We start from the raw sequence: 24,710 nt of genomic DNA on the forward strand, positions 1-24,710 counted from the left end.
ACCTGATCTAGTAAATGTGTATGTTTGGTGGCCCTGCCAGGCAGGGGGGTTGGAACTACATGATCCTTGAGGTCCCTTCCAACCCGGGGCATTCTGTGATTCTGTGCAGAGCTGAGATCAGTGTTATTACCACAGAACCGTCTGGGGGCACCTTGTCAGTTTGTTTTCTCACCGCAAAATCCACCTGCTCACCCCGGCAGGTGGCGCCCAGTCGCTGCGGGCCGGGCGAGCTGCCGTAAGGGCGGCGGCCTCCGTGTTACCGCCAGGGGGCGCGCGAAGCCCGGCCGCGGCGCTGGGCCGTGCCATCCTCCCGCGGGGGGGCGTCGTTGTTGAGCCGCTGTGCCTCTCTCCGAGCCGGGCAGCTTGCCCTATGGGTGAATCCACGAGGGGACGTGGCAGGGTTGGACGGCCGGAGGCTGGCTCAGAGCTGGGTTGCGCCTGGATGCTCTCTGTCCCCTCCTCCTTTTCCCCCCCGTGCTGCGTCCGATGGTATCGCCCAGCTGCCGACTGCAGCGCAGCCCGCACGGAGCGGGAGGGGCTGCTGCTCGGTGGCAGGTTGGGTCGGGTTTTTTCGTTCCCTCCCGTTGCTATAGTGACTGCGGGCCGGACCGGGACACGACCCCGCCGTCAGCACAGCCACAACACAGCGGGTTTGCGAGGCGCTGTCAGGTACCGGCGGTGCGGGGGAGGGAAGAAGGGAGGGAGGGAGCGGCGGTGCAGCTTCCTGAGGCGGGCTGCGGGAGGAGCAAGTGAGGGTCGCTGTCAGGTGTGTGGGTTTTGGCGTTGTTGTGGGCTTTACTCTATCAGCATGGATGCTGCTCACGGCCAGGGGTGGGAATGGCTTGTAAAGCAGTACAGCAGTCCAACCATTCAGTCACTTGAAGGAGATTTGAGAAACGGGGCTTTTTGCATCTTTGCTGTGGTGGGTGAAAAATACCACAAAAATAGGCAAATGAGAGCACGCAAGGCCTCATCACGAACTTAGAATCCATCATGGAATCATAGGCCTGTTTGAGTTGAAAGGGGCCCTTTAAAGGTCATCTGGTCCAACTCCTCCGCAATGAACAGGGATGCCTACAAGTAGATCATAATTTATTTATGTATGCTTTTATCATAGGGATGTATCTAGGCTGGACAACATCAGGTATTGTGTTAGCAGTGGCTGAGCCCTGCTGAATCCTGCTATTAAAGAACGCAGAAGGGGCTCCAACGTGCCTTTGAAATCCTGTCTCACTTTTGGGTGCATCTGCATTTTTCTGTTTCTGAGTTTCCTATCAGAATCCCCTCTCAGTGGAGTTATTGTTTCCTGTTGTAGGATAATACACGGTTTGGATTTTCTTCTGGTGTTATTTTTTTGGTTTTTTTTTAAGAATATAGAAGACTACTTTGACTTATTTTTGTGGCTGAAAAGCTGGAAACTGACGGTAGGCATCTTTCAGAAGCATGATACAATGTTACTACAGGACTATGCTCGACTTCCCGTGTCAGTGAGACAGCAAGGATGGACCTAAGCCTGGCATTCTGAAACCTAAGCGTGTGTCTAGGTGCTTATTTTGGTATTAGCCAGCAGTACTATTATCATCGCTGGTAGAGGAGTGCAGATAAGGTTTCTTGTATGCACGGTGCAACCAAGCCCATTTCCCATTGTTCTAAACCAGTTTTGGCTTGGTTGTGTTTTATCTGAACGTATTGTAGAACGTGAAGAAACCATGTCTGGAAAACTTGTTTTTCCACTCTGCAAAATAAATATGAATATGTTCTGGTGAAGTAAAGGAAGACTTGGACGCATGGCTTGTCACCTTTGCGCAACACCTTGAGCCTTTTACGTCAGCGTTTCCTGCTGGCAATTAAACATGTTGAGGTCTGAGGGATCCTTCTGGTGAGGGCTGGGAATCCCATTGAAGGGCCTCCTCTCAAGAGTCATATTTTGATATGAAATGTTTCACGTTCCACTGCTACAGATAAGCTTTCAGAACACAGCACAATGGCGAAAACTACTCGTGTCCCCCTGCTTGTCAGCATTCTGCATATTCACAGTGAGGCTCTATAGTTTCCTTTCTTACTGTGTGACAGATCCTTGTGCATAGTATTAAAACAAACACAAGAAGAAGAAAAAAAACCCGAAATAATTCATAAACAGGAAACTGACTGCAAAGCCACTAAGACAGGTGATGGAGAGTTGGAGTCATGCTTGCAAAAGTATTTTTAACTTCATTTTGCCACTTGATCATCTGACCAGTTTACTGGGATGTCATTGTTTCTATGTACCTATTGTTATTTATAACATGTTAGGTTTACTGGGGCTTAAATGTCGATTATCTCTTTGTAACTCTGTACATATTTTAGTTTCCCAGGAAATTTCACTTTGCTATGAGAACTGAAGATGGACCCAGAGGAGCAGGAGTTACTTGGTGATTACAGATACAGGAATTATTCTTCAGCAATTGAGAAAGCCTTGAGAAACTTCGAATCATCAAGTGAATGGGCAGATCTTATATCTTCCCTTGGCAAACTCAATAAGGTACAGTGTCACAGGACTGTTTTTTCATTTGCTATGTTTTCATTCACTGTAACTCAGTTGAAACAGTTGGAAAATACTAGTTTATAAAGGAAGGGGTAATGGAAGCAGCCAGATTAGTATCTGTTAAACAAATGTGAGAAATCCTGATAAAACCAGCAAAGGTTTTCTTCAAATGGTGTTTGTTCCCTTTGTACAGATATGTCTAATTTACATTTTGCTTTTAAACAGTCTCCCAGTCCTGGTTAAATTCAACCTAGAACAGTTGAATAAGGCTGTATGTAGAACAAGAGGCTGCAGATTCTACTATAGCTACTGAGTAAAAAATATAGATATTTAAAGATCGCATTTACTTGACCATGTCCTCATAGTTGGGGAAATAACTGATGTGTTGCTGGTGGTGTGCTTTGTGTGACTGTGGAAAATATGAATAAATAAATAGAAGTCTTATATTGGAAAACACCTACAAAGTGTTTTCTCCTCTTGCCTAAGAAGGGGAATGTTATTTGTGTCCCATTTGATCTATTTTAATATAATGCTCTTCCTGAGTGTACTTGGGGCGTAAGTGGTTGCATCATCGAGTAAATAGGGATGGGAGGAGGCAGCTCTTGCAGAATTCATAAGGAAACGTGTTGTTACCAGATGTGTGTCATGTGACTTTGCTGTTGTTGCTAAACCATAATGCTACGGAGGTTTCAAAGGGGAAGGAGAATCCAAATGAAAGGTTTTCTAAAGGGCAGCCACCTTCTTTCCTTATCAGCAGAAGGAAGCTGGATATTGCTTTGTTAATAGGGGTTGCACATTTCTGCCTACCCTGTTTCTCCCTTTATTCCTGCTGAGGACAGTCATAAAGAGAATAAAAGAATGCTTCTCTTGAAAGGAGAAATCAGAATATTTAAGTGAGATTGCATACCTATGGCAGAAAGTAGGCTTTGATCTTTTGTCTTGATCTAGGTGAATACACCACAAGTGACTAACACCTGGCTGAAATTCCTCTGCAGGGTACAGAACTGCCAAAATACATGGCAGCATAGTGGGAAACAAACAGAAAGGCTTTTAGCTGTTACATCAGTCCATCTGCTCTGGTATTTTGTTGGCTTAATCGTATTAGGAGCACAGGAATTGGTAGAACAGTGTTCATCCCTAGCATTCATCTGCTTCTGTCTGTTATCTGAAAATAGGGTTGATAACAGAAAAGTCAGGAGAGTGTGCCACCAAAAGGGAGACTGTGAAATAAGAACCTAATAATTCTACAGACAGTTTCTGATAATCTAAGAATAAATGAATGAGCAGAGAATGAGTGGGCAGAAGGAAGGAGATCAACATTATCTTAATGACAGAAATGTCTGTAAAAATATATATGATTTTACACAGCACATGATTGTATTCAGGAATCTGAGTGTCAGTAACAGGGATGCCTATTACTAAGCAGAAATGAAAATGCTGAGAAAGGGAGCAAAGAGAAGGAGGCAAGGAGTTTTGGAAGGACTTTTCAAGCTTTTGGTGTTGCTTGGGAGATCTTTCCTAAGCACATGCTTCATAAGGATCTTTGTATTGTTGACTTGAATTGTGAGTGCTCTGCTTACATACTTGTAATATTTTCTGAGGTTTTTTCTCCTGTAGGCAGAGTACTGGGTCTTGTAGTACTTGTGCTACTGAGTCTCTCAGGTTAATACCTGTGCCCTTATTTCCATAGAAGTTTAGTGGAATTACCCTTTCAGTACAAGGGCTGGAGGAATCGGCATGGGCTCCTCCTATTAAAAGATGGGAGGAAAAGGGTGGAGGAAGCTGATAGAGATGCCTTTGGCAATGGCTAAGAACAAGTAGCCTTGGAGCTCTTGCTGCTCTTAGTGCTGGTGAAAAAGAGACAGCCCTGATACTTTCTAATATTAAACACCTACTAAGGTTGCACTGAATGCTATTTTTCACCATTTCTTTGTTGCTTCTGTGGTTCAGATTTCTGTTTCGTGGTAACTTGTAGAACTAAAGAAGCAGCAGAGAAACTGCCTGACATCAGTCTGAATGACCAGCCAAAATGGTCAGATTGTAGATCTCAAAAGACAGTTTTGTCATTTAAGTGAGACAAACCTAATTTAACTTTTGATTTCTTCAGTGTGGACATCTTTACTTCGAATCACTTTTAACCAGGGAGAGAAATAAGGTTAAAGGTTTTAATTAGTTAGATGTGTCTCACCTCTTGCTACTTAAAGTAAGTCAGAAGAATCCTATACTAAAATTGCTTATGTTCCCTGCTGGCTTTGTAGGAAGCCTGGGGTGAGTTACTACAGTTTTGCCCATGGCTTTTTAGATGACCTAGACTTCTAAGATTAGGTAAGATGAATCCCCTGCAGTGTTTGAACAGAACTGCAGGTACCAGGTGTGTGTATGAGTGAAAACAAAAGCTAGCATTGGCAGGGCCTGCTAACTTATGCTCCATCAGATATTTGTTTTTTCATTTTACAGTGTGCTACACATCACGATGATGGGTCCTATCTCTAGTTAAATAAACCAATCATTTAGTAGCTGCAGCATGGGCTGCTCTTTGCTTCAAGAAGTAGGATTATCATTAACAAAAATCATTGCTGCTGCACAGCTGGCATTTATTTCAGCGGTAACATTTGATACTGTGTTCTTGAGGGGAGAGAAAGATTCTTCTGGAATACATGTTTTGTCAGCAAAGCTCTTAATGATGCCAGTTGGTTTGTATGAGAACTGTGACTGCTGTGTCTTTATGACAGCTGTTTGCTGGGTTACAAACACAAGCACCACTTGCCTTCTGTTGAAGACAAGTGTATCTCTGAGAAGGGAAGCCCAGCCTTCTAATGGCTTTATGGAGCTTTACCGCACCCAGTGCTTAAATGCAATGTGCAGAACTGGGAGTGTGTCTCCTGCTTTTGATATAACTGAAGTTCCCAGTTTCCTTATTACTGGCTTTGAACTTTATGCTGGATGCTGGAGCTTTGTTATGGATGTCTCTCGTGTCTCTCAAGCTTATATGGAAAATGAATGAGTGGAAAATGGACTCACAGGCTGGACTTCTCCCTCACTCCTCCCAACCACTGTTGACTTTTATAAGAGTTATAGGATTTCCTGGTTGAATATACATGCTGCATTTTTTTTCCTGGATTCTATTTATGTGAATATAAATATTTACTTGGTTTGCTTGCTTTTCTTAATGTGAAATTGATGCTGATCTCTGGTCGTGCTATAAGGCAGTGTAGACTTTAAACCAGTAGCTGTGGAAGTAAAAATATTCCTGCATGTGTGCCTGTGTTTTTTATGTTTTCAGCCACGTGTGTACACTGTAAAGCCACGTGTATACACTATAAAGAGTAGATAGTCTTCTCTTCTGCCCTTTATAGGTCATGTTCAAAGAAGCTGTAAGGATCCTTGTGCATTAGAAAATGTTTTATGGGTATAATGTAACTCTTCTGGCTATCATAATTGCTCACATGGAGGACAGCTGGAGAAAAGTAGAAAATGTACATCAGGGTGGGCTTCAGCCCTTATGTAACTGAAGACCATCAAATTACACTCACAAGAATTAAGAAAGAAAAAGGGGTGGGGAGAATAATGTCAGTTCTCAATCCTCTGAGGACAGTCGTCCACTTGCTGTTTCCCATGTAGTTAATATGAAGATTTTAGTGTGCTAGGATGGTATCTATTTGATCCTGAACACAGAGAGAAAATATTTACCACTGTTGTGTTGTTTTTTTTTTGTAGTCATCTTCTTTTATATTTACCGAGGGTGTGGACGAATATATACCAACCAATATAAGCAGTGTAAATAGGATGAGAGTCAACTCTTTGGAAAGGTAGTTAATGGCAGGAGAAGGGGAAATGGTTTTAAGTTGAAAGAGGGAAGATTTAGGTTAGATGTCACAGAATCACAGAACGACCCGGGTTGGAAGGGACCTCAAGGATCATGAAGTTCCAACCCCCCTGCCTGGCAGGGCCACCAAACATACACCTTTACTAGATCAGGTTGCCCAGGGCCCCGTCCAACCTGGTCTTGAACACCTCCAAGGACGGGGCATCCACAACCTCCCTGGGCAGCCTGTTCCAGGGCCTAACCACTCTCCTAGTGAAGAACTTCCCCCTATGTCAGGAAGAAGTTCTTTACAATGAGAGCAGTGAGGTGCTGGCGCAGGCTGTCCAGGGAGGCTGTGGATGCCCTGTCCTTGGAGGTGTTCAAGGCCAGGTTGGACGGGGCACTGGGCAGCCTGGCCTACAATTAAATGTGGAAGTTTGTGGCCCTGCCTGTGGTGGGGGAGTTGGAGCTTCATGATCCTTGAGGTCCCTTCCAACCCAGGCTGTTCTATGATTCTGTGGAAGCCCAGCTTTCAAACAGTCTTCAAAGTTGGTACAAGACAATCTTTTAGCTTTTAATACCTATTAAAATGCAAATCACATCATGGGGGAAGGAAGAAAGGAAATATAATGGCTCCAAATGGCATTTGGACTGTATGCATTTCAAAGTAATGTGACATTTCTTTCTATTTACTGTTGTTAGGAATGCAGCCTTTTTCTTCTTACTCTTAGAATCATAGAACCATAGAATTACCTAGGTTGGAAAGGACCTTGAAGATCATCAAGTCCAACCACAGCCTAACCATAGTACCCAACTCTAACAACCCTCTGCTAAATCATATCCTCTTCACTTACAGCTAGTCTCAGCTTAGGTAGGGCAGCAAAAAGAAATAATGCAGTGTAGTAAATTTTAACTTCTTGTGCCCACCTACTGTTAAGTCTTGAATGATGCATTGCACACACCTTTGAAATAGAATGAGTTTTATCTCTTCTTCTGAATGCTGATGTGAGTATTCAGGATTCTGCATTGAAGTGAATGCTGTGATCATTGCTGTACTATGTTTTTCTTAGACCTGTACAAGCATGACTTAGTTCCTTTGTGTACTGGGTTTTCAAAATCTATTTTTCTCAGGCTTAATAGAATAACATGGAGTTTTAAAAGGTTACACAGGATAAGATCAAGACTTAGCCTTTGGGAGAGGCAAGATTCTGCCTCATCCTGAAAACATCCCAAAAGGCAGCCTGCAGTGAAACACTTGTTTGTGTTAACAGTCAGTGATTAAAGGCCAAAGTGGCGTTTACTTGCAACCTTTTTCTTTAATTATTGCTTTCTCAATTTTAGAGACATACTTATTTGTTCTGCTGAAATGCTCATGTGCTTTAATGAAAAGAATAATGTTTCCAAAGAAAGGCAATGTAGTTTGGTTTTCCTGAGCCTTAGCGTATGTGCAATACTTAGTTGTTTCCTATCCTGAATATCTTTTACTTATTCATCCATATAATGGCTATAGTTACTAAAGCATACTGAATAGAGCCACACAGGTTTACAAGTAACTTCAGAGATTTTATATGCCTACTTTGGTAGGAGGATTATTTGTTTATTTCAGCTATCAGTGCAATGTTAATTTAAGAGGAAAAATAGTTATTTAATTCTTACACTATTCCTTGTCCTTAAAAGCTGAGACACTCCTCTTGTTGCTTTCCCACTTCCCTTGGAGATAGGATGAGAGTGCACTGACTTCCATTTCCAGTCCCTTGGAAAGCAAGACCAGACTTTCCTAGGCTGTTCATGACTGATTTCATGTGAAAACTCAATTGTAGAACTCTGCTGTTGAAGTGAAACAATCTACATTTATGAGAGAAAAATCTTGAATGTTATTTAGTTCTGTTTGCTAGTAGGAAACCTTTGAAATACATATTATTATGTATTTCATAATACATATTATTATGTATTTCAATATTATGACTTCATAATAAGTCATATTATAAACCATATTTCACATTACAGATATTCAATCTATCCTGTTTGCATTCACAGGCTCTTCAGAGTAACCTGAAGTATTCTCTATTGCCAAGACGTCTGATCATCAGTAAAAGATTATCTCAGTGTTTGCATCCAGCACTTCCTAGTGGAGTACATTTAAAGGCACTGGAAACCTATGAAATAATCTTTAAAATAATTGGGACAAAATGGCTTGCCAAGGACTTATTCTTATACAGGTAAACTTCTCTTTAAAAGCTTATGCATTTCATGGCCTACTTTAATTAATGATTTTTCTTTTCTTCTTTTTTTTCAGCTCTGGTTTGTTTCCTCTGCTGGCAAATGCAGCAATGTCAGTGAGGCCTGTTCTCCTTGGTTTATATGAGAAATACTTTCTTCCTCTCCAAAAGTCCCTCCTGCCTGGTCTTCAAGCCTTTGTAATTGGACTGCTGCCTGGATTGGAAGAAGGGTCAGAAATCTATGACAGGTGAGGACTAATATTAATGTAAAAGTAATATACAGTACTTTGCTTTCTTAGGGAATTCTGAAGAAATTTCTGATGGCTGTCTGTGGAAAGAGAAAGTTTGTTAAAGGGCTTCTTAAGGGCAGAAGGATGACGACTCCTTGAGAGCTGCAATAAATAGCTTTGAAGTAGAAAAACCTTTCCTCATCTATTTTCATCTCAGGAGGAGGAAAGGAGAAGAGAAAAAGTAGGGATGAAAATCGATATGTCGAAAGAAGAGAATGAAAAAGCATTTTTCAATGCTCTTCCAAATTCCTGAATAATTGACCCGTCTCCCCAAACTGCTGCTCTGTAGGGAAATTCTATTTAATTATATATTGTGTTGGAAAAGAGTAGTTGAATTCTCTATTCTTTCCAGTCTCTCTATGCCAAATACTTAGCCTCAGTTTCTGAAAGCAGGAGCAAGAGGCAATCCTTTCAACATCTATTGTGGAAGGGCTGTTTTACTCATTCCCTGGTGCCTCAGACAGTGATGACAATGACATTTGGTACGATAAAGTCAGGATTGGGGAGTGTGCTAAGAAGAGCAGCTCAGCACCCACTTGTGTAATGGTTTTATTTCAATGACTGAAACTGTTTTGTAAGAACTCAGCTACCATGGATTTCAAACAAATGTTTCTTTCCTTAAACAGTTGCTAACCTTTGTAGTGTATTTCCATCTGTATTTACAGTCTGGATATATTGGCTGTTCTCACTTCTTTTTTGAATGCTAAGCTATATATAATATGGTTGATAAAGTAGTTGTAGATCTGATGTCTCTTCTTAACAACAAGTATTAGAATGAAAATTCTTATTAGTCACTGTAGCATGTAAGAGTAGATTGCATGTATTTGCAACTTAGTAGCATTCAGTTGACAATTGCAGAGCATCTTATCTGTAGACACGTGTTGTACATCATGCAGTCTGCTGTAGAAATATGGATTTTATTATGGGTTTTTTCCAGACAGGTTTACAAGACACAGTGATTTCCTCTTTCCAATAGAATTAGTTGCTGGGAATTTGGGAAACAAGAGAATCCTTTGAAACTAAATTTTCTGTCCATCTCAAGACTTAGTGAGATTCAGCTTATTTTGAAACTACCTATAGCTAGTGCCTATCTAGTGAGTCATTGGTTACTGCAGATTACTTCCAAGATCCAGCTTCTGTTTTTATACCCTTTTTTCCCTGTTCTTGATGGCACTGTTGTCTTGCACAGACAGAAGTTGACCATATACTTCACCATGAAAGATTTATGCTGAAATTTAATTGAATGTCATTTTATGAAATACACAGATCACATAAGAATATCTTTCTTTAGTTTCCTGATGGTAACGATTCTGGTACAAGAAAGATAGGCAAGATTTCTCTTTGGAAGCTATGGTGGGTTAATTTTAAACTCAGCTGTGTGAGAGAAGTAGATACTATTTCCTTCTAATGCTCACACACACACACACACAGAGAGAGAGAGAAAAGAAAATGTTGTCTTTTTTTTCCCCCCTCTCTTTGGTATTGAACTTCTCCCTTTTCACTTACTTCTGCATTCCTGACATGAGGTTTCTGTACGGCAGTACTGATGGAGTTGCCAAAGTAGAGAATGTGCCTGAAGTCATCTCCAGTGTGTTCTCTATTTAACAAGTTTCAGTGTTTCAGTTCTATGTGCAGTAATGGTGTTATTTTCCCTCGTGTTTTTGTTTGTTCAAGACTTAAAAATTGAGCCCGCTGATTTTTAAGTATGAACGTATGGGATATCTTCCAATACACAGACGGACGAAGTCAGCTTTCACAGCCTGCCATCAGCTTAAAGCATTTCCAGTTTAGCATCAGGCACATCTCACAGTCAATATTTTGCAATTAGAGCTACTGCAGTAGTTTGGTCAGAGCTTAGTGTTAGCAGATAATTAGAGGAGAAGTTTCCATAGCATGCAGAGAAACTGTTTCAATGAATGTGCACAGAGACAAAGGACTGAAGGTTGTTTGTTTGTTTCTTTTGTTGTTTTGTCATTGTTCTGCTTTTGTTGATTGATCACTTTTCTTTTGGTTGTTCTTTGTATAATCACATGCTGGCCATCATTCTGTGGAAAGGGGCAATGCTGATAATACAAAAAGGGAGAAAATAAATTAATTCTGTGACCTACAATACCGACTGTGTATAATTGCCCTTTTATGGTATGAAACTATAGGAACAGAAATCTTTTCTCACATCAAATATACTTTCTTACAGAACAGATGCTCTGCTTGTGAAGCTCTCCTTATTAATGGGCAAAGAAGTTTTCTATGGAGCACTCTGGGGCAGTGTTCTGGTCAGTCCGTCCATTAGGCTGCCTGCTTCTCTTTTTGTTGTCAGTCATATCAACAGAGAGCAGTCTGGAAAACAGCAGAAGTACATGCTTGGCACCGATTATAAGCTTACAGTAAGTTCATTATGCTTCTCGTGGAACAGTCTTACCTACCATAATGGCAGCATGCAGCAAGTTGCATCTTCTTTGTATTGGATTAGAATGGCGTGCTCTTATGAGTGAGAAAGTGTCTGAAAGGTCTGTACTTCAGAATTGCATTATTAGGCAATTGCTTCATGGGAGCATCTTACCTGAGATGTACCAGAGAATCTCTCATATACATTTGGGATGAAACTACAGCATAGGAAGTTCCTCACAAATGTGTGGAAGAACTTCTTTACGATGAGGGTGACGGAGCACTGGAACAGGCTGCCCAGGGAGGTGGTGGAGTCTCCTTCTCTGGAGATATTCAAGACCCGCCTGGACGCCTACCTGTGTGACGTGGTGTAGGGAACCTGCTTTGGCAGGGGGGTTGGACTCAAAGTATCTCTAGAGGTCCCTTCCAACCCCTACAATTCTGTGATTCTGCGATACTTTGTTCAGTCTGCAAAATGCAAACCTTCTGAATGTTCTGCACTTTTTGGTAATCAATATTACATACAGCCTTAGAAGACTGACTCGAGATAAAAATGACACCTTGTCTCTGCCTGTTCTGAATTATACCTTATATATAACTCTGAATATCTTATATACCATTTTTAATGTGGATTTCTCAAGTGTTTACAATCCTAGAAGATTATTCTGAAATTTAATGCCTTTTTACTTTTTCAGTAAAATAGAAGGCATCAGTAGATAGTAATTGATGTTGAAGTAATGGAATTACTGTAAAGTCAGCTTAAGTACTTAACACTGTCATATTGTTAGACTTCACTTTCTGTCTGATAGTTATTGGTACCATGTTGTGACATTCTGTATTGTTACAAAACCAGGTATTTTGTAAGTTTTAACAGTATTTTAACAGTATTCTGCAAAACTTTAGGCTTGGAAGGGAAGTAAGTGGGTGAATAATTATCCTCTCACATAAAATAATATTGTTCACATTTAATCAAGTCTGGGTTTTCTCCTTCTCCTCATGATTGCATTTTAGGTATGACCATGAAGTAAAACACCATTGTGCTTTCTTGTTGTTTCACAGATCAAGTCTTTGTGTGTATCAGTACTGGATTCAAATGTCCTTGTGCAACGAAACACTCTCGAAGTGATTCTTTTCTTCTTTCCATTTGATACTGCTTTGGTAAGAGGACTGCTTTAGTACTGTCACATGTGCACTTTGTGCAGGGAGGTAGTTACTGTGAAACCAGTCCAGCTGCCATCTCTGTTATCACCAAATGTCTGAACTTTGTACCTTCAGGTACCAGTACCCTGCAGGGTTCTGATCTTTTCTTACTTCTCCATCAATGCATTCAGACTCCATAAAGCTAACTTAGTTCTGCATCATCAGAGTGCTTCAAATGAAGCTGTGCTTTGATGGTGAATGTTGTGATATCTGGAATGCGCTTGAAATGTTCAGGAGTGGGAAGCTGCATAGAGAAAAATACAGAGCATTTGGAATTGTGCTAAACTAAGATAACTTCTGTGAATAACTAGAAAAACAAATAATACTTGAAACATTAGCTGTCCCCCCCATCATTTCCCAGCTTACCCTGTTGTGTGGTAATTTGAAGGTACCAAATAACTTTAAGTCTTAAGATGTAAGACAATGAAGTCTTCAGTATTATTAGCTTAACTGTGGCTCTGTACTGTAAATAGGAAAATAATCACACAAGTGTGTCAGATTCCCTTTCCTGAAATTTTTAGTAAACAAAATATTTTGTCATTGATGGTTCGTTATCCCTCTTTTTTTCCCCTCTCCCAAAACACTAATATTACCAGTTTAAAAACTAATACAAACCTCGTTACCAGTTTACTTGTTTCAGTATTCGTAAACAATAAAGCTGTCTTTTTTGTCCTAGGACTACAATGAAAATGCAATTCTACTGCGCAGGGCTGATCTGGTTTATGTTCTGTCAGCAGCTACACAGACACTGTTGAGGAGAGACATGTCACTCAATAGAAGATTATATGCATGGTTGCTAGGTATGGTACAATATACAGGAATATTCAGTATTCCAAGTACATAAGAGAAAATTGTTTCAGTGCTTAACAATGTAGTATGCTTTTTCAGCAGTTAATGAATGATGATGAAGTAAAATGTTGTTCTGCTTCCATCTTCAAAGTACTCGTTTGTCAAATGAATACTTGATTCTTATTAAATAGGTTTTCTCTTCAGAGGTTGAATTCATTTCACTGTCCCAAATCACTGGGCATCTGATCGATTTCTGATCCCCTTCACAGTTCACCCCAGAATGGTTCAGTGGTCTGAAAGGAACAGTGCCATTTTAACCTTGCTCTTCTGCAAGTAATAGCCTGTCAAAGATTCCTTTGTAGGCTTAATAGTCCTTCCTTAATAGGAAGGAGCTATAAATGAGCTATGGCTTCTTCCAGTCTGCCTCTTCTTAAATGCTGGAGGAGACTGAAAGTGATAGGACAAGAATTGCAGCTGTGTAAGTGCATGAAGCCTGCCTTTTATGACCTTGTATCTGGACCTGACCTTGGTTTTGATTTATATTTGAAATTCATTATAGTGCATACACCTGGTTGACTCAGACTGTGTTGCAGGAGCTGCCTTTGGGCACCTTGTGTGTTAGTTTCAAGTAAAGTGTTAAAATTATGAAGATAGAAAACGCAGTGTAGTTTCAATACTTTTATAAACAAGGTGCATGTAGTTCTCTGTAGGTAGTGCTCTGTAATGTAGTGTTTTCCTGTACTTGTTATGCCACTGTTTGTCTTGTAGGCTCTGATATTAAAGGGGGTACTTTTGCTCCAGAGTCAACAACTTCTGAAGACCATGCTATTTATTTTTTTGGAAAATACTCTAGAGATCTTTTAGTTGAGGTTGGTATTCATTCTATACAGATATTTTTATGATCCTTTTACATTTTAGTGCAAACTGTGTCTGTGGTTCACTGTGTCACTTCGTTCGTCCTTCAGAGCTTTCCATCCCTAAATATAGCATCTCATTGGTGGTATTATATTCTTTGATCTGAATGCCTTCTGTGCTGTATTTGTCCCAATATTAAATGTGCTTACAAATACAAATAGAATCTAATTGAAACTAAATGGTAGCATCTGTTGATGAACTACTTGAATTATTAAAAATGCTTCCCTGAATAAGATCAACTCTTGAGTATGCACGATAAGATGATGTAATCAATTATCGATTTGTCTACCCTATGTGGAAAATTAGTGTTCAGTTGTAGATGATACTACACAAAATAAAACTTAGGATTCATAGAATGGTTTGGGTTGGAAGGGACCTTTAAGATCATCCATCCAGTTCCAACTCCCTGCTGTATGTAGGGACACATCCCTCTAGACCAGGTTACTGAAAGCCCTTGAAAGATAAACTCTTAATAGAATGGAAATTTCTCTTCTAAGTATAACGTTTTCATTCTTTCTTTCTACTAGAGCTTGGCTGAAATTTTACATCAGAAGTTCTCTGAGTCTGATACAGAGGAACAGCATCAAGCTTATCTGAAACCTTTCCGCATCCTTATCAGTCTCCTTGATAAACCTGAAATTGGTAATGTTACTTGTTGCTGCTATTGTGACTGTTAAAACTGTTATGACTTCTTGTTCATCAGCTTTGGAATTAGGACTCAGGACAGCACCCTGCAGGGTTCTGAATGCTGATCGTATGTGTTTCATGCATTGCTGTTCAGGGGGACTATTTTATCTGCCTTAGAACTAGCTAAGAACTTTGCTTTAAAGCAAGCGCCCTTGAGGTTATTTCTGGCTTTTCTACAGAACGCTGCACTGGATGCAGTGCACTACAGCCTGTAAATATCATATGGAGAACCCTCCACTGTGCTCAGAACTGCAGTCAGAGTCCAGCTCAAAAGAACCACTACTATCCTAGCTTCAGTATTCTGCTCTATTCGTTCCTTGGAGCTAAATCTCTCAGGTTTAATGTCAGACATCTCTACTTTCTGGGTTGTAAGGAGGCTTCTATCTGAAAAACTGCTAGTAGTACTTTTTCTTGCATTTGTTTTTACTGTTTGGCTGTTTACAGGTCTTTCCATAGGCCTATGTCACTCTGACTGCACTGTTTTTCATAGAATCATAGACTCATAGAATCACTCAGTTTGGAAAAGACCTTAAAGATCATCAAGTCCAACCACAACCCAGCCATACTACCCTAGCTAACAATTCTCTGCTAAATCATGCACCACATCCAAGTGTTTTTTAAACACATTCAGGGATGGTGACTCAACCACCTCCCTGGGGAGCCTATTCCAGTGCTTAACTACTCTTTCTGTTAAGACATTTTTCCTGATATCCAACCTAAACTTACCCTGGTGCAACTTGAGGCCATTTCCCCTCATCCTGTCACCAGTGAGAAGAGACCAACCCTCCTTTCACTGTAAGCACCTTTCAGATATTGGAAGAGAGCAAGTTTTTTTTCTTTTTCCAGACAGTTTAGTCCCCCACACAACTTGTTTACAGTGCTACTGCTGCCAGAATGGGCAGTACTGTTTACCTGCAGCTGCTCCAGCTGCAAATAACCTGCTCTGGGTATGGGAGATGGAGGTGCCTCTATAAGTAGCACTGTGTGCTTGCACTGACCTGCTGCTGCTGTGGGAGCTGTGGGAAGCTCGGTGACTGGGCTGTGAAGAATTTCCCCCACTTCCTTTGTCACATGTCTATGTGTTATTTACATTAATTTTCCAGCTCTGCAAGGGTGAGACCTTGCCAGCCTGCCCTTCAAAGGTCAAGTTCTTCCTGTGTCAAAAATAAGTAAATAAATAAAATTTAAGGGACTTGATAGAATTTAGGTTTTCAGAATATTCTTATAAGGACCACCTACAGATAAGTCCTTGAAACCCTATTATGCAAATCTGATGAATATGAGAGGTTAACAGGTAGTTTTTAGAATGACTGACTGTATTCCTCAGCATTCTGGGTGTTATTCTGGAGAAAGAATTTACTGTTATCTAAGCCTGTAGTCTTTAGGACAAATAAAACTCATATACTGAGACTAAACTCTTTATTTGTAGGCTTCTGTGTATTAAGACTATCTTTATTTATGGGTCAGGAAAGTCCTCTTAAGCACATCTCCCATTAAATTATTATCAAAACATCGCCAGGACAAAGGAGAATTCTGTACTTCTTTCCTATTAAATGAGTGGCACTTCAATAGAGGCTGCTGTTAGTCTGTTTATCAAATGGTGCTTACATCTCCTTCAGCTGTTAATCTTAATTTTTTTTAAGGATATCTGAAAAGCAGTTGTGAATATTATATGAAGCACTTTTATTTCTTGAAAGAAAAACTATTGAAGGAAGGTTGTTTGAGGTTTTTGGATTAGTTGAGTACTTTATAATCTAAATTAGAATGTGGATGACTGATACTGGCCTATTGTATGTTATATTTTGCTGATGGTCATTGTTAATCCGAACCACAAATAAGGGTTATTTAGCTGAGCTGCATTATATGGTTTACTCTTTCTATTTCAATCAGCACACAAATTATAACTTCTTCAGCCTTAAACTTGTACAACTTTTACTTCCTTTTCAAATTAATTAAAATAAAAAGGCAAAATAAAACAGCAAGAATCTTTGACCTTTTGTGGTACTTAGTCATTAGATTGTTTTTTTCATGTGGAAACACTCACTGGAATGCTTCATATACTCTTCTTCAGTAGTTCTGTATTTGGGATACTGTACATATAAATTGTTCATCCTTATTTACAATTTTACATAGAACAAAAGTGTGCTTATCCATGTAAACTGGGTGCAGATGACAGCACACACCAAACTTGTGGGTTATGGTTATATTTGTGCATTTGAGCTTTATCAATTGCGATTGTTTCCCCAGATTTTGTTCTTCAAAATTTAACCATGGCTACTGTGCTGAATGTGTGTTGGGAAATGTTCTCGTTTTCCTCATAGAAACGGTGATTATTTCTGGCATGTGAACTGCAGGCTTGTGGTATGCTTAGACCCACTTACAATGGCTGCAGTACTTGTGCCTTACTGAAGTGTCTTAGATGTAGTGTAGAATCAGTGCTATGGCTTTTTGAGTACCTCTTAAAAATGTTCCTAAAAATGAGAAACAGGGAAAATTTGACAAAAATAAAAAATAAAATCCTGTAAGTAGTTAATTTCACTTTAACTGATATGTTTCCAAAACCTGATGTTTTTGAAAGCCACATGATCATTTTCTTCATACTTGAAAACTCACGTTGTTGTTGTTTTATTTAAACCTAGTTACCCCCAATTCAAGTTTATACAAGCTTGTAACTGAACTACCTAGCAATGACTTTGATACAATTGCAGGATTTATTTATTTTTTCTTAAATTATAGGGCCACAGGTTGTTGGGGACCTCTTCCTTGAAGTTATTAGAGCCTTTTACTCCTACTGCAAGGATGCTCTTGGTTCTGATCTCAAACTTAGCTACAATCAAAGTGGCAATGTACTTGCAAGGTACAGCTACAATTTTTCAATTGTAAACTGACTGTCTCATATATATATAAAGCCAAGTTAATAAAAACTAATCTAATTAAGCAAATTCTAGTTTTAAAAGCTAAGTATCCTTCTATATAAAACACCAGATTTCTTGTGACTTCCCTAATGTTTTCCACACATGTGCTTGATTTCTGTGATTAAAAGAGAGGAAACTAAAGAACACTGCTTATCATTGGTGTTAAGTTCAGTAAGGTTTGATTTCTTTCATCTTGGAGGATACACAATGTTTAGCCATTCCAGAATTGCTTAGTCCTCGAATTAAAGCAATCAATATCTCAGAGGAAAAATAAGTGTTTAGAGTACATCAGCTAGTGCTGGAATATGCATGCCCTTAAAATCTTTGCTGACATCTCTTTCTCTTGTTGTTGTTGTTGTTGTTGTTTTTTTCCCCTTCCACGCAGTGCAATCAAAGAGAACAAAAATGCTTCAGAAATTGTCAAAACAGTCAATGTGTTGATTACATCCTTAAGCACAGACTTCCTTTGGGATTACATGACTAAATGTTTTGAAGACTGTTTCAGGTATTTATGTTATCTAAAAGTAGAGCACCTTCCTTCCCCAGAAATGATGCATATCAGCTATCTATGAAAGATCATAAAGTTTATCAGAGCATTTACGTTCTGGTAGGACCTCAGTACGTGTTTAATTCAGGTAGCTGTATGTGTTGCTTCCTGAAATACTTAAAGAATTCAAACAAATAATAACTGCATGCAAAATAATAATAATAATAATAAGGAAAATAATAATAAGGAAAATAATAATAAGGAAAATAATAATAAGGAAAATAATAATAAGGAAAATAAAAATGAAGTAAAAGAAGAAATTATGTTTAATAGCAGCTGGGGCTGGAAAAGACTTAAAAGGAGAGGTGGATAGGGAAAGATAGGGAAAATGCTTTTGCCTTTTTTGGAAGAACAAGTGTACCCTTTGGGTTTGTTTTAAATGTAAGACAGAAGGTTACACTTAGTAAGAGTGTCTATAGAGATTTGGTCTGAAAGTTAGTAACACATGAGCATCTCGAATACATGTACGAGCTTAGGGGGTTTTTGTCAGAATGCTTTCTGCTACTGTATTAGAAATCCCTTTTTACTCGACTTTAGAAGGCTTAACTGTTCTGCTGAAAGTAGTCCATTGTAAGGAGAATTTATACATGATAAAAGTTTTTAAAATGGTGTTTATCTCCATGCTAGAAAGAAATCCTCTCAGACCAGAGATCCTCTTGAAAATGTTAGCATGCCTCCTACAATTTCAGAGCTCTGCACATTACTGGTGTTTCTTCTTGACGTGATTCCTTTGGTAAGGCAACCTGCAGTTAACTGCTTTGATGTCTTTAGATGCCTAAGAACAAATAGTAGATTATGTATAATGAAAGCAAACGAGCATGCATATGTGTATGTATGATGTGTTTGGCAAAGTATAGTTTCATGTGCTGTCTTCTATATGGTTATCCTTGCTATTGCCTAGCAAAATAATTGTTTGTCATTTCAGATTATGGTGATTCAGTGAAAGGATTGAGTCTTCTTTGTCACTTAGTATCTGGATGGCTGTTGTAATTCTTTTAGGGTGTGATTTGTTTTTTATCATATAGAATGAAGGAAGAAGGATAGCTCTGAAGCAAGTTTGCACAGTTTAACTATTTGTGAACTGAAGTTATCAACGATTAGCCAGTGTTACTACACTGTTAAATAATAATGCCTGGTAGCTATTTTAAACAATGCTTATTTATTTTAGGAACTCTACTCTGAAGTGCAGACTCAGTATCTTCCCCAGATGCTCAGTTACATGGTGCAATCTCTCCTGGAAAATGTGGAGGTATTAAGTTTGCCAGAACTCACTCATGCCTTAAAGACATGTTTTAAGGTGCTTAGCAAAGTGCAAATGCCTCCTTCCTATTTGGACATTGAGACAGGAAGTAGAAATGGGGTAAGTATTTCACAAGTACTTATCGATATGAAAAATTGATTGTGACAAGTCTTGTTTTTAAATGCTTGTTCTTTAAACTTAAATGTGATAACTTAAATGTGATGATAACAGAAGCAATACAGATTTTCAAAACTTATTTTGTCCCCTTCCAAATTATTCAGTGTCCTGTAATTATTGTTCCATTTCTGACTTGAGTTATTCCTGATGGTGAAGCACTATTGTCTGAAACAGTGGCTATGATCCTATCTATGTATTAAGAAAAATGTGCTTTTAAATAGGATCGAAAAGGCAGACAGCATCATGCAGTTCTTAAGGATGAGTTGGCAAATCACGCCCAGTATTACAGCTGGTTAGGTCTGTAAGGCTTTTTGTGAATATTTTAGTTTAATACAATGTGGAATTACTTGGTTGCGGGAGACTATGATGGCAAATAAGGAGCAGATGGTATGAAGTGGTCACACAAGCACAGCCTGAACATTTTTCAGTAGAACAAATAAATGCATTTGACTGAAAATAATCAAGCATAAGTAATACTGTTCCAGTTGTAAAGTGGATTTAAGGAAACATTTCCTTTTGCTAAGCATCTGTAGACAGGGATCTGTTGATGTTTGAGTCAAAGTGTGAGGACAACTCAAACATTTGTTATGTTTTAAACATAATTGAATTGAATTAATTATAGTGACTAAGTACTGTCACATTAATTAAGTTAATGTTTCTGTTTTAGAGCCCGGTGAAGAAGGAAAATGGGGATGTAACCTTGGAGACTAAGTCTGTGCTGCAGGAGGAAGACGAGACTCCATTCCCTCCCCTGAAGTCAGAAGACAGTGGCATTGGTCTAAGTGCTTCCTCCCCAGAGCTCTCTCAGCACTTAGGAGTGCCAACTGTAACACTGGAGAGAGATGATGTCTGGAAAAAAGGGGGGAGCATTCAGAAGACTTTGCATTGCATCCAAGAGCTGGTTGCCAAGTTTTCCAGTAAATACATTTTTGGGATGCAGTTTCAAGAAGCAAATAATGAAAGCATCTCAGCAATTAATCTGAGTGGAAAAGAGAAAAAAGAGAATGGCTACAGATTATCTGAGGGTGCCAGCAAGAAAAAGATTGCAAAGCAAATCACGGTTCCTCAGTTTAAACAAATGCTTTCGGAATTGTTTTCAGTTCGAGGGTCACCATTCAAGAACAAGAGTTCTAATCTTCTTTCTTCTGATTACAATTCTGATAATAAAAAAGAAAAGGAGGAAGACTGGGACTTGGAACAAGTGATGCTTGTTTTGGGACCCCTTAAAGCTGACTGCAAGGAAGCTTTTGCTGCAGCTTGTCACCTTCTGTTGGATTGTACCACATTTCCAGTCTATCTTTCAGAGGAGGAAATGGAACAGTTGTATATCTCTTTGTTTCAGTTTCCTGGTAAGAAAAGTTCCCTTTCATGGACAACTTGTGCATTTGGGAATACAAATTACAATGTGATCTCTGTTGTTTGCAAGCGGTGTGATCACTAGTAATGCCTTTTGACTGCGCTGAAAGCAAGTTGCCCGTGAATTCAAGATTTACCACACCAGCGTATATCTTGTGTCTTGGGGATATGGGACGGTTCTTCTCAAGCACTGTTAATGAATTTTTGAAAACTTTCACTACAAAACTTGTAGGTGACGAGATAAGAAGGTCTTCTGGCCCGCGGTGTTTTTGGCAGGGTTCAGAAGTTTCAACAGATCCATGAAAAAGAAGCATTTAGAGGTTGATGGACCAAATGGCAAATAGGAGTTCATAATAGAAGCAAAACATCCATTTTCCTAACCTTAAAGTTCAAAAGAATTTTATTTAAGCTAACATATAAAAAACAAAACAAAAAAACCCATGTGTGATTGAAGGGCCTGTCTGTGCTAGGAATTTTCATTAGGTTTAGGAGCAGTTACTGTCTTGAAGGTTTGTTGACAAGACTGTTTTGTGGTGAATGGAGAGGAGGGAAACTGAAATTTGTCTCAACCTCACTACAAATTTCTGGTGTCTTCCTTAGCGAAACAGTGATATCTTTATCATTTACGTGGGTGAGCTCTCTGCTTGACATAGATGCTTACATATCTGCAATGCCTTCCACTGCTTTAAGCAATGCAGCTGAACTTAGTGTACTCAGAAAGCTTGCTTACATACTTACGTTTCTTTGGTATATTGTCATAGGATTAGAGAAGTTCATTTTCAATATAATTTTCAACTGTGTAGCCCAGAGAAACAGTGAGGTTTAAAGGCAAAAATAGGGAGACCTGCTAGTAATGAAGGTGTAGTCTGAATGCAGTACAGAAGTTGTCTGATGTGGAGAAGGAAGAGTGTTCATTTTATTCTCGTAGTAAAGTAGTTAAAACATTTGTCTTTGAAGCTGGAGATGTGAATTCATACATCAGACTGTATCCAGTCAAGTCCTAATAAAACCTTATCTGATTGTTCATGTAGTAGAGCTAGAAGTAGCTTGACATGCTGTTAGTTGTATCAGTTCCTTGTGTGCTTTATGGTTACGGAAATGATATGCCTCAGCACTGTTCCAGGGATCCACTTTAGATCAGCAGATCTCTGTTGTTATCTTTGAAAATGACAGCTGAAAAATGGTAGCTGTATAAACTAGCTGTGTCTAAACAATCCAGAAAGCAGAAGTGCACTTGCTGTTGTGTCACTGAGGTCCTTTCTGCTAGGAGAAGTAGGGAAAATTTACACTTTGTTTTGAAAAGAGCTCTTCTGAAGCAAGGGACATTATGATAGCATTAACACTGAATCTGGGTAGTCATTTTTTCCTCTTGATCCTGTGAGCTAGATTGAAGATTGAAGTTGGAGGTAAGACTATAACCTTTGAGTAACCTAAGCCTCTTTCTCACTTGTCTTCTGAGGAGGTTGTGATGCCAGCTTCCCTCTGTGGCTGAAGTCCTTAATGACAATATGCTGCTGTGTGAATGACTGCTATGTTCAGAACGTGTCCATCTTCACACTGCTGGAGGTGATCAACCATTCCCAGTCACTGGCGCTTGTGATAGAAGACCGAATGAAGCGGTACAAAGTCTCTGGCCACAACCCCTTCCTTGGAAAGCTGCAGATGGTCACACTTCCTCCCATTGCCCCTGGAGTTCTAAAGATCATCTCAGAGAAAACAGATTTCTACCAGGTGTCGACCATCTCTTTCTTTATTACTGCCCAGCTGTAAATCCAAGGATGGGGTGGGAAAGGAAATAGTATCCATATGAATGTTTGGGGCAGTATGTTTACTTCATGTTTGGTGGGCTTTTTTGGCTTACACAAGCATTTGAAAGAAATTGTATTCTTACTTGTGTGCTTCACAACAAGATGTTCAAATTGCTTGCTGGTTGTGTCCAGATTCTTGAGATGGAGGTAGACTTGAAGGTTTAAGTTTCATTAGCCTAAGCACTATACTTCAGAGAACTTAGATACCACTCACATTTTTCAGTAAGTCAGTGCTAGTGGGTAAATAATAATGCGAACATTCCTTCCTCTTTGTTTTGATTGCATCTGTTTCAAAGATGCTTTCCTCATCTCAACCATTTGTTGGTATGAGAGTTCATTCCAAGCTCTTACTGTTTATTACTGTGCTTCCAGCTGCTGTGCCTGATGTGTTGATCTGTTTTGACCCAGAAAACAGAAGCAGAAGTGCTTTCCTGAACTCTGGTGCACATCTACTTGAATTACCTACCCTCTAATACCAGAGTGGGAAAGTATATTCCTTTAGGTCTGAGTGTATGACCTGAATTCTTGCTAAACTAGGAAGATTTGGAAATATCTTTCAGCAACAAAGAGCTTTTATGCAATAGAAAGCTTTGAAGTCAGTGAAGAAACGACACTGTTATTGCCTATTGCCTATTCATTTTATTTTATTTATTGTTTTACTGTACCCTAGAGAGTAGCCTGCGTGCTCTGGAACCAGCTGAATAAAGAGACACGAGAACACCATATTGCCTGTGTGGAGCTATTCTATAGGCTGCATTGCCTGGCACCATCAGCAAATATCTGTGAAGACATTATATGCCACGCACTTTTGGATCGTGATAAAGTAGGTTTTGTATTCACTGAAACCCATTTGTAGAACTGTAGAGTTCTTCCAGTGCTTCCCAAACTGCATCCAGTTCCCTTCCATGCCATGGTCTTTGCTTCCATGGTCCCACTGTCTCTCAACAGTCTCTGTCCACTCCACTGCAATTCCTTGAGACTACTGCTAAACTTAATCCCTGTCTTCAAGCTGTATCAGTCAGTGCTGGAACACCTTTAATTTTGGCCCAAGTAATTTAGTATCTCAAAACTTGCAGTGTTTGCCATGATTTCTAAGATGACCCAGCCCCACAATTGACTCTTAGTCTAACGCAACATTCTTTGTGTTTGCCAGCATAACACTGACCCCTTGTCTGCCTTAGTATTTAGATCTCATATTAAGTAAGTTGTATTTAATATTGTTTTATCTCATATTAAGTAAGTTGTATTTAAATAATGCCAGTTCTTAATTACTTTAATTACCCAGTTTTTTACTTTAATTACTTTAATTACCTGGTTTAATGACAAAACAGTTCAGTAATGACTTAGTGTTTATTTGTGAGAAATAACTTGCACAACAAAGCTTACAACAGCCTTCTTCATTCTCCAGTGTTGTTTTTGTATCTTTCTACTTAAAAGTTTACACTTAAATTCTTAAGCTTAAGAGTCTGGAAATATGTTAAAGCTTTTCAAACAAAATCACCAATAATAAACAGTACCTAATACAGCAGTGTCTTTCCCATTTGTCATCCATCTCTCAAACCTCCCCAACATCAAACCAAGAGTAAATGTTTATAATACATTTAAGTCCTGAACTACATGCTTGGTGTATTGGTACATCTTTGTGGCTGTCAGGGTTTGGTTGTGCATTCATGGATATTTGGCATTTTGATTTAGTCTACTGCAGAATATAAACGTACTCTCAAAATACCTGAGAAGGATTAGTAGTCGTCTTTGTAACAGTTATTGTTCTGCTAGAGGTTTAAAAATCACTAAAACTTTACTCAGAGATAAATACTGCAAAAAGTAATGTTTGTGTCTGGTTTCCTTGCAAA

At 39.2% G+C, this 24,710-nt stretch overlaps 1 protein-coding gene across 2 annotated transcripts in view; it reads left to right on the plus strand.

The window, feature by feature from the left end:
- Nucleotides 1-380: 380 nt before the first annotated feature.
- DOP1B (DOP1 leucine zipper like protein B) overlaps nt 381-24,710 on the plus strand; it is a 43,638-nt gene continuing 19,308 nt past the window's right edge. Inside the window, exons 1-16 of one of the 2 annotated variants that reach the window (XM_015882200.2) lie at nt 381-669; nt 2,347-2,521; nt 8,367-8,548; nt 8,626-8,796; nt 11,033-11,222; nt 12,283-12,381; nt 13,100-13,223; nt 13,981-14,081; nt 14,655-14,769; nt 17,551-17,671; nt 18,115-18,234; nt 18,904-19,009; nt 19,445-19,636; nt 20,361-21,042; nt 22,509-22,780; nt 23,528-23,680. In XM_015882200.2, coding sequence (XP_015737686.1) covers nt 2,384-2,521; nt 8,367-8,548; nt 8,626-8,796; nt 11,033-11,222; nt 12,283-12,381; nt 13,100-13,223; nt 13,981-14,081; nt 14,655-14,769; nt 17,551-17,671; nt 18,115-18,234; nt 18,904-19,009; nt 19,445-19,636; nt 20,361-21,042; nt 22,509-22,780; nt 23,528-23,680 — 2,766 coding nt within the window. In that variant the 5' untranslated portion in view covers nt 381-669; nt 2,347-2,383. The remainder of the gene's footprint in view (nt 670-2,346; nt 2,522-8,366; nt 8,549-8,625; nt 8,797-11,032; nt 11,223-12,282; nt 12,382-13,099; nt 13,224-13,980; nt 14,082-14,654; nt 14,770-17,550; nt 17,672-18,114; nt 18,235-18,903; nt 19,010-19,444; nt 19,637-20,360; nt 21,043-22,508; nt 22,781-23,527; nt 23,681-24,710) is intronic. The other variant, XM_015882210.2, reaches the window with a different exon arrangement.

This window comes from Coturnix japonica, chromosome 1 (assembly GCF_001577835.2).
Source record: "Coturnix japonica isolate 7356 chromosome 1, Coturnix japonica 2.1, whole genome shotgun sequence".
NCBI lineage: Eukaryota > Metazoa > Chordata > Aves > Galliformes > Phasianidae > Coturnix > Coturnix japonica.